Below are 10,813 nucleotides of genomic sequence, written 5' to 3'. Positions count from 1 at the left end.
TCGGTGTCCACATGTGATGTTTAACAGTAATATAAGTCTATAAGAAAAGGGAGAGGTTAAACCCTAATAAGGCTTCGACGACGTGAAGTGCGGAGAGAAAACGGAAAAGAAGAGCATATACAAAAAAAAAAAAAAAATGAGGGCAGACCGGCACGCAGTCGCATTACGCGTTACCTAAAACTATATGACAAGGCCACTATTCCTTGCTTCACATTTGGAGTCTAATAAATACTTTTTTACACGTATTATGTGGATTGATTTTGCCCTGTTTTTATGCTAATGGTGGTTGAATTTTAGTTAGAGATAACACCAACTAGATTCCACCAAAGTTTCACCGACTCTACTCTTTTTTGTCAAAGGTAAAAAAAGTTCTCTAAGATTAATTCATTAACGTTTTTGGAAATTGTTTAAAACTTCCTTCCATTCATATAAAACGAAAAAAGAAACATTTTCCTATGGTGATAAGAGTTGTCTTCTATATCTCTTTTTTTTTTGGTAAACAAGTTTTTCTCTCTTTTTCTTTTGACATCACCAATCGTTATTGGTAAAGAAACTAAAATATCTCACCACCCTTTTGTAAAACTTTTGCTAATTCTAAATAACGACTATAGTCTGATCAATAATCAATTCAGTAATTTTCATGTAAACGCAATTGTCGGTTCGTCTAGCCGTCGGAGGTTGGTGCTTCAAGGTCCTACCTTCGTTACCAGCCATCTTGGTTCTGTGTGAACAAAGACGAAACTCTTCGGCGCGTGGGAAAAGAGCTTCGGTGCACGTGTCTCGTGTGAGTTTGTCCTTATCTTAACCACGCACATACAACACCGTCATTTACTTCCGTCCCTTTTATTTGATCCTCATTGGCGTAGAACTCTCGAGAGCCACATGATTCCTCACTCTGTTAATCGGACTCCGTTATTACGCTGAGTTGTTAATTTTCTTATTCTATTTATATATTTTTGTTTGTTTTTGCATTATGGGAGTGCATAATTTATTCGAAGCAAAAGGCTATTCTCACACGCCTCTCAGCTAATTGAGATTACGTCTGTCGGAGTTTCGATTCTTCGCTTGTTCCCAATACAAATAAAGCTAATTCTTGTTCTATATATCGACCTATGTGTAACGCTAGATCTATATTCCGTATATCCTGAAGCATCGGTTTTTCTTAGATATGGAAAATTCTACCAAACTCCATCAACTTATTACTACTATCTACAGATAAACACAATTTGTCTGTACGTATGATATCACAGCTAGTAATTAGTCTGTAGACATCCTAATTAGAATATATTTTAAGTATCCGAAGACATCAGCTACACTCTCTCTCTCTTGCGTTTTAAAATATATCCATTATGAAAATCAAGATTTACATGCGTTTTAGATTCGAATGTTATTAAGCAAAATTCATAATCTATGTTTTAGTTTTATCCTATGTAACATGCACCTGACTACATTGAAAAGATAATAAAGAACATGTTAACAATGTCCTAAACCTAATATTCTATACAATATACTTACAGTTTTATCGCGTTGATAAATCTAATTTTGTTTATAACTCAAGAGACAAATTAACAAAGAAAACGGTTAGTGATTATTACAATTTTTCAAAAAAATTAAAGAATGGATCATATAACACATCAGGAAAAAAAAAAAAAAAAAAAAACCCCTCTTTTAAGGTGCGACCTTAACGTCACGCACCCACGCGTCTGGACGTAATCAGACAGAATTGGATTCACGGCTGCTGTAACTGTAACTTGTTTTAACCACTCGGTAAAAGAGGAACCTCGGTCGGATCATGAGACTTGATTTGACGCCACGCTAGTTGTTAGTTAACTCTAGCGCCTTTTTGACTCTTCATAGCGATTCTTTTCATGTTCTCTTTATTTAACTTTTTAACCCTCTTTTTTTTTCTGCTTTAGACAATTTTTTTTGTTTCTTTTTCCCAACTCTTTTCATTAAAGAAAAAAACCTTTAAACGAGCAAATTCAGCCCTTTACAACATTATGGAAGTACAGGAGTTTACAATCATGATTTATAAACATAATTATTGCTTACCATATGAGACATGTTGTAAATCACAAATTCTAATTGCCGTTATCAAAGGATCTACTTTAAAAAAAAAAAAATTCTTTCCTTTGGTTTATAAGCTTACCGTTGAGCTCATCATCTCATCAAATGATTAGTTTTGGTTAACCGTTGTTGTTGATTGAAATCTAAACTTTTATAACGAAATTGTCGACTGAATAAAATCTTTCGATCTTGCATTAAATGTATTAGATATAAGTTATTAATACCATTTCAACAATATTTATGGACCACTTGTTAGTACATGCAATATAAGGAAACTGATATGTATACTTGATGGAGATTTTTTTTTTGTCCAAGGCGAATAAATTTACAGTTTTACCAGTTACCACACCTTGCTTCATAAATAAGAATCCATCATCTAGTACTTCACATGTTTGAGTTGAGTCAATCATAGATAGTATAGATCCCCACATCAAAGGACTCATTTATGTTTCAAGGAAAAACATTACATTTAAGTGTTGATGGTTTCATGAGACTTAAATGTAAACATCACATGTTTAAGTATTTACATAAACGATCCTACAGATTAATCATATGATGATTATACCTAGTTGAACTACATATCTTGAACTAGTAAAATAATTCTATATGAAATATATATATAGGATTTTTATTGCTTGGTTGAAACTTGAAAGCATAAAATACTTAATCAAAGGTTTAAGTATCAAAATAAATCATATAGTGCATCAATGCTACGCACAAAACATCCCTTCAGCAAAATAAAACACAATTAATGATTGTTATGATAACATCTATAAATTGGTTCATCTTTGTTAGACAAAGTCTTTACATGAAATGAATATAATAACGGTCATTAACGAGATTTATGTTTATGACCTTAGTGGAGTCATTATTAAAGAGCAAAATTTCATATTTAATTTAGTATCGTAAGCCATTATATTGTTTATTTCTCTCAAATGGTCCGTAATCAAACATTACATAATTATTTAACCTTATCTCTAGCATTTGTTGTTTGGTCTAACAAAAAAAAACATGATACGGGCGGACCATGCCATTGAACATAGTCATCGAGACCGATGGTCGAATTGACCACACAAAGAGACAGATATAAGCACGTAGCAATAATAACCTTATATTATAATATACTTACAAAGATATACTATTTATTATCTGCTGTGGATATATAGACACTAATGTTCACCAATCACCATAATCACTTAGTTTAAGAAATGCAGTTATATGTTTAATCATTCTCATTGATATAAAAAAGTTTAAACATTCTCATTGATAATCACTTTTCTGGTCGACAGCCCACTATCGAGATACTTTTTTTTTTTTGCTAAACATGTAAATATTATTAAAAATGAAGAGGTTAGGTTTTTACATACAGGAACCTAAGGAAGAGTAGCCAAGGCAAAAAAAAATAAAACAAAGCTACTATAAGGGATACAAAGAAGTGGGTGAGTTAACGGATCCAAAGAAGCATTAGATTATGCCAACGCTTGCGAAGTCTTCTAGCAGTGATGATGTTGTGAATTTCACGGTCAACAGACTTGAAGACTATTTGTGGATTTAGCCTCTGGGAGTTGTGTAGAACATTGTTACGCTGGTGCCAGATGCTGTGAAACATTAGACGACTTTGCATCCTGGTCTGGTTTGAAGGTAAACAAGGACAAGAGTCAACTCTTTCATGTGGGATTAGACCCGATAGAGACCTCAACAATCGCAGCCTATGGTTTCCCTATTGGCTCCTTACCTATCCATTATTTGGGTCTACCGCTAATGTCAAGAAAACTCCGTATTGCTGAATATGAGCCACTCCTGGAGAAAATCCCTAAGAGGTTCAGGTATTGGTCTGTGAAATCTCTATCTTTCGCAGGCCGTGTTCAGCTCATTACTACGGTCATCTATGTAGCCATAACTTTTTAGATGTCCACCTTCATACTACCTAAAGGTTGCTTAAAGAAAATAGAAAGTCTGTGTTCAAGATTCCTATGGTCTAGTAACATTGATGAGGGCAAAGGTGTAAAGGTTTCTTGAGAAACTATGTGTCTGCCTAAAGATGAAGGGGGTCTTGGTTTCAGGAGCCTATCTGAATGGAACAAAACCCTCTCTCTAAGACTTATCTGGATCCTTTTCGAGCAGAATGGTTCTCTTTGGGCAAATTGGCATCACCACCATCATATTAGGAACATCTCTTTCTGGGATGTCAATGCATCTTCGAGCGACGCTTGGACTTGGCGCATGCTCCTCCACCTCTGACCGCTAGCACAACATTTCATCAGGAGTGAAGTAGGTAATGGACTAAAAACCTTCTTTTGGCAGGACAACTGGACAAGAAAAGGGTCATTAATCACAAAGCTTGGCGACATTGGTTCTAGAACCCTGCGGATACCTCTAAACGCAAAAGTTGCAGACGCCTTTGATGACGCAGGTTGGAAACTCCCCTTGACAAGGCACCAACAAGATTCGGACATTCTCCACATTATCAACGCTTTTCCTGTGCCTACCTCTGCTCTCCCAGAAGATTCTTTCGTTTGGTGCACAGGGAATGATCACTCCCACCAGTTCTCTACTCCAAAGACTTGGGAAGTCTTGAGACCTCGTGCTGTAGAGAAATCCTGGGCAACCTCTGTTTGGTTCAAAGGGGCGGTTCCTAAACACGCCTTCCACTTCTGGGTGACTCACCTTGATAGGCTCCCCACACGGGAGAGACTCGCGTCCTGGGGTCATATTCAAAATGCAGACTGTTGTCTCTGTTCTATTGCGTCGGAATCTTTTCCTCACCTGCGACTACTCCTCTCAACACTATCAAGATACTTATATATATCGTAATCGAACTTGTTTATATATAAAATTTACAAGGTTGTAGACGTTTAGTAAATTAGTAATATTTCAGTTATCACTTATCATTTCAAGTTTTCACACATAGATGCTTAGTTACGGGTGCGAGTTTCCTGACTGTAATTTCTTTTTAATGTAGCATATGTTTTGGAATCTTATTTTTTATCTCGATCCATCATAAGCTCAAGAGTGAAAATTGGTTAGATATGAAACGTGGGAAACCATGGGCCCGTATATGAGCTAAGCGTGGGCTTAAGGTCAAATATATTGGCCCATCATAGCTTTAGAGCTCAGACTAAACACTTTATCAGGCGTTCTTTCCCCACCATTAATTAAGGGTAACTTACGTATAGTAATTAGTACCGTTGATGCATCCTCATGATTTTTAATTATTTATTAAATTATTTGGAAATAAATGATGTTTTGCTTATTAATGCAAAGTTGATACTCAAAGCACGTTACCTCTACAACTGATAGTTTGAAACAAAAATGAACAGTTTTTTTTGGTTAAGACTGCCTAATATATTCGTACCGAACACTAACATAACAGAAAGCATACGAATAAACCCGTATTGTAAGTAATTAAATAATAATGATGAAAATCGGCGGTGTCGAAGATGACATATAAAAAGGCTCCACAAATTCGATAATAGTGGAAATAATTATAAGGTGGGTCGACGTAAACAACATGCACGTGTTTTCCCCATGGACCTGTTTCGTCTTTCGTGCATGGTATTGTCCTTACTATGGCCGTCATAAATTTCAATTTACTCGATCTCATTATCACCCACCAAATCATACTCTTTTAATACCACGTCATATCATATCATATAACATGTTGTATACGTATATACTCTGTATCATACGTCGGTCGAAATATACAGTTTAGTAATCATCACATTATCGATCCAGACAACGCATCGATATTCCATGGATTTATTTCAGTAACCACACTATATTTTACATGACAATTACGATTATTTGATATATATATAGGTTCGATCTGTCTAAGATTTACCGAGCATAAAACAAATGTAGATAGAGACGACACATAGGTTTATATTAACATTATACACATCTATCAATCAGCCATATATATATATTTGGAATCATATCTCAACTTGCGTTTGGTACGATAAATAAAAGAGAAAGGGACAACCTAACCAACGCTTATAATTTGACATGACAAACAAAAATACAATTAGAATCTCTCATGATCTCTGAGCCATCACTAGCTGTACGTATGGCTCTTTCTATCTTACCCACCAATCTTCTTGTTTGCTTCTCTTCGCTGCTATTTTAAATAAAATAATTTTGTTATACTTCTCTGCTTCCTTTCGCACAAACAGTGTTGTTCTTTTAAGGGATCTATTAATGATTTTCAACTGAGATGGGAACCATAGCCACTCGGATGGGGAGCCTCCGCTTCATTTTCACCGTCGGAAATGACACGATCTCGTCTTCCTCAGCCGTCCAACTACATGTCCATAACGATTAGTATCATATAAATCGTAAAATAGGACAAATTTATCGACATTCGCAACATAGAGACGTCTCGGTTCAAATTTGCTAGTATGTGTCATGTGTGTGACTTGTGGACTAAATACCACCTTGCAAAAATTTTAGACCATGCATGGTTCAAATTTAAAGTCATGATCGGTTTACCTGTACCGCGTCACGAGGTGGTGAAGAAAGATGGCTATTTCGAGCTTCGACAGTTCTAAACCAGGACATAGCCTTTGCCCACCGCCAAAGGGTGTGAACCAAATACTGCTGTTTGCAGATCCATTAATCCTCTGTTACATAATTTAATTGATTAATGAAGAAGCTTAAGTATAAGTAGTTGAGTAATATAAGAAGAAGCTTAAGTAAGTCGAGAGATTAAATTTAATTAATCTAGAGGAAGATAAGTGTTCCCTCCGTTTCAAAATATAAGATGTTTTAGAGAAGTTTTTTGTTTCATAACATAGGATGTTTTCAACTTTCGATGCAACTTTTAGATTAGTTTAGTATTTTATATTGTGCAATATTATTTCTGATTGGTTGAACTTGTTAAAAGTAAAGACTTCTTAATCTGCGTGCTTTAGTTAAAACATCATATATTTTGAAACGGAGAGAGTATGAAAAATTGTAGGAAAATGTGACGTACGTCCCATCTCCACGGATCGAATTGATAGGGATTCTCATAAATGTCTTCATCCATGTGAACCGCTATGAATGATGCCAATACACCCCATCCTTTTGGTATCAAGTAACCTGCCATTCATCAAATATATTCATTATCATCAAAATTCAATAACACCATTCATCACAAATGTATAAGCATACGATCTAATAAAATCTAACAATTCAGATTTGATCAATATAACTAACTTTGTTTTACCTTTAATTTCAACATCTTTGAGAGCCTTCCTCCACACTCCGTTAATGATGTTAGCCATTCTCAGCGTTTCGTTTATCACCTATGTTTGTATTTTGAAAACGTCAATATTTTATTTTCTCTATATCAAGGTGGTTTTTTTTTGTGAAAAAGTAAAAATAAATAATACTTACATTTTGAGTAAAAGAGAGAGACATATAATCAGTCCAACTGTATACTTCACCTGATTCCAATTTCCGCCTCTTCATCTCCATATTCTCCTCCTACAATTACCATAAAAATCATTAAAATGGGGAAAAGCAGTAAAAACAACAAAAAAACGCAATAAAAAATAATGCGTTTTGATTGAAAACATGAATGGCGTTGAAAACAAAGCGCTTCTGTGACGCGAAACGCTATTTTTTTGACAGGCGGTGTGGTCGCTCGTACAGACAAAGGCGTTTAATTACAAATCGTCCTCTTCTGCCAGCCGTCCACTCCGCTTTTTTTAATCCTACGGCTATTATACTCTCACGTGTCACCTCCATTCCCACACGTGTGTGTTGTGTGTACTCGTGTGTCTCGTCTGTAAAGACTTTCGACAGCGACCACGGATACAAAAGTCAAACTGACCCCACCGATTCGAAAACTATATAAATCTCAACCGTTCAAATCTCCTCAATAAGACAAACATCTAATCAATCTTACGGTCCACAGACGTCGGCAAATTTGCATTAAGGCACACACGTGTAATATGCTGTTGTATAACAAGTTGTGTAATGTCATGTGTGTACATCGAAAAAAGACGTACCACTAGTTTGGCTAAGGCGACGGGATTGTCACTTAGGAATTTGACAGCCAAGGTCATCGCCGTTGGCATTGTTTCCTCTCCGGGTATCATCATCTCTACGATCTTTCCGCTGACGAAATCCGACGGCTGAGATTGCTTCTCTGAATCACCACCGTCACTAACATCTCTTAAAAGCACATCTACCACGTCATTCGCCGGAGACGCCGTCGTCCCCGCCGCCACTTGTCTCTCCTCCACAACTTTTTTAACCATCTTTATTAATCTCTCTTTCGCCTGCATGATTGCACATATTAAACCCTAGCTAGAGAATTGCACACTAACAAAATGTAACCAAAATACTCATGTGCTCATGTAATATAAAGTAATATAATTTACCTTTAGGGATTTATAGAGTCTAGTTCCAGGGAATTTGATGGGGATACAAATCAAACCCTTGATAAATTCTTCGAACTCAAGTTTGAGAATGTCCAAATCTTCACCAGGGGCTGTGCTCATCAGCACTTTAACTAATATCTCGAACGTCATCTACAAAAACAACAACAAAAAACGTTATACGAATCAAAATTTGTTATACTTGTACATAATTCAAGTATTCAACTAGCTAGACATAACGTGTGGCCAAGTTGTTTGTAAGCACGTATACTTTCAAAGACAATACCTTTTTGATCTCATCTTGAACATGAACCAAAGGAAGTTGAGCCCAAGAAGCCAAAGTGAGACAAACTGAGGTCTCGATCTCTCGAGTGATCCGGTCTTTAAGGTGAGGAGATCTGAGGAAGGCGCTAATGAGCGTGTGAAGCCTTTTTTGGTGAGGTCCATTGATGCTGAGAATAGAGTTTTCTCCTAGTAATTCAGTGATTGATTTAGGGTATGCAGGGACAAATATGTTCCCGTGGTTTTGGAGCACCACTTTGTTGACCTCTGCATCAGTTGATACTATGATTGGTGTCCCTATTATGTTCGTCTTGAACACCTTTCCGTATCTAAAAATAGTTAAGATGTAACAAGATTTCGGTAAGAAACATAGAACTAATTCTACCTCATCTGAATTCAAATCCGGTATTACGTTTCCATGAAAACTTTACGCTAAGCTAGATTTCGTGTACAGTAAATTATCCATTCTAGTTAATGGTCTTGACAAATAATGTACTAAACTAGATTTCGTGTACAATAATATTTTTTTCCAAAAACAACTATATGAAATAATAATACATTTCGTAGTGAGAAATTTCTTTTTGTTGTATGGGTTTGGTATATGCACATTTATATATACACATCCCTTTTGCTTAAATGAATGGTGAATTAAATGGAAAGGTGAAGTCTACGAGAGAAGTAGGCGAATGGTGTATGGCTACAAAAAGAAACATTTCATCCATGTCTATTTGCTGCCTTTTTATATATATGATATATCTTCCCCTCGAACATCCCGAGGTTCTTCTTTAACCAAAAAAGAAAAGTTCCGGAGGTTATAGGTATTTACTATTTACTCTCTTTCTTTCTTAGTCGATAACTCGATATTAATATGCTAGTGTTCGTATATCTAAGACTAGCGATACCGAAGATAAAGAATCAACGGATATATCATCATGAAAATTATATTATGGTGGAAAAAAAACGTGAAGGTGTCTGATTTAAGAAAAATATATATACAATAAGGTAAAGGATAAATCAGTTGCTATTCAAGAGGACCCATTTTGATAAATTTATTAGTATACAAGAAATAATAATGAATAGCAGAAGAACACAAGAAAGATGTTTAATGCATACTAAAATAATAATAACAGGAGAAAATAATATACTAGTAAACAGAAGAGATAAAGATGACACATGAAATATAGTGAACTCAATCATCCTAAAAAAAAAAAAAAACACACGCTTAAACTATTTTGCTATTGTATACGGCCAAGAACATGAAGACAGCTTGGTTTTGTCAGTCCTTTTTTTTTTAATATAAGGTGAAAAATTATGTTATGTCCAATAACTACCTAAAAAGAGATCAGTTAGTTATATTTTTACAAAAATAGTTCTTAATTTTGTTGTTGTAAATGGTGTTAGGTATTTTGTAGTAATTTATGTTTAGATGAAGAAACAAAAAAAAGTTAGTTTCTCTAGGGTTACTATACTGAATATATTGTTGGAAATAGGCACTAGGCAGGCCGCAGGACAATTGAATTATGAAGAACAAAAAAGACGACCCTAACTAGTAACTAAGTAAGCAGACGTAATTAAGGGATACAAATCAATTTTGAATTGTCTCTTTAGAATTCGATATAAAAAAAGTTTAGTTTATATTATAATAAGTTTGATAGAAAACGACTTTTCTTATTTTCTGGTTAAAAGAATTTAATATATATAGAAAAAAAAAGACTTACAAAGATTTTCGTTTTTCCATGAAGGTAACCGGCTGAGAAGAATAACCACAAGCGATGAAGTTTAGGGTTTCTCCGATCAGCGGCCAGCCTAAGCTCCCCTTTGGAATCATTCCCTTCTTCTTCTCTTCTTGTTCATCTCCTCCATCTTTCTTTTTAGATTCTCTTAGACGAAACCAGAACCATGGACGGAGAAGTATTCCGGTCGTCAAAACCAAGAAACCAGCAACCCAATAATCCATGAAATAGAAGGCCAAGAAATATTTTCCGGCGACCGGAAAAGTCCTGTTCTTAGCGGAGGATAGATATACACCAAAAAGTCTTGGGATATGCCTAAGCACATGTAGATATAGCAAAAATTGAAAGAAAAAAAAAAAAAGAGAA

General features: G+C 35.4%; 1 protein-coding gene and 1 long non-coding RNA gene across 2 annotated transcripts; one reads left to right on the top strand and one right to left on the bottom strand.

Moving 5' to 3' along the window:
* Positions 1-6,261: 6,261 nt before the first annotated feature.
* ROT3 (3-epi-6-deoxocathasterone 23-monooxygenase-like) lies at positions 6,262-10,671 on the bottom strand. Its single transcript, NM_001302991.1, has 9 exons — positions 10,433-10,671; positions 8,719-9,043; positions 8,436-8,585; positions 8,061-8,333; positions 7,444-7,533; positions 7,274-7,352; positions 7,040-7,146; positions 6,556-6,686; positions 6,262-6,367 (listed from the first exon to the last, which is right to left on the bottom strand). The coding sequence occupies exons 1-9, from the start codon at positions 10,669-10,671 to the stop codon at positions 6,262-6,264; spliced, it is 1,500 nt and encodes a 499-aa protein (NP_001289920.1).
* On the top strand, positions 9,356-10,813 carry LOC147935728 (uncharacterized). The gene is made up of 2 exons (XR_015568986.1): positions 9,356-9,532; positions 10,457-10,813. It is a non-coding gene; the product is annotated as an uncharacterized LOC147935728 (long non-coding RNA).

This window comes from Camelina sativa, chromosome 10 (assembly GCF_030686135.1).
Source record: "Camelina sativa cultivar CO46 ecotype springtype chromosome 10, ASM3068613v1".
NCBI lineage: Eukaryota > Viridiplantae > Streptophyta > Magnoliopsida > Brassicales > Brassicaceae > Camelina > Camelina sativa.
This window is presented reverse-complemented; position numbering and strand designations above follow the sequence as displayed.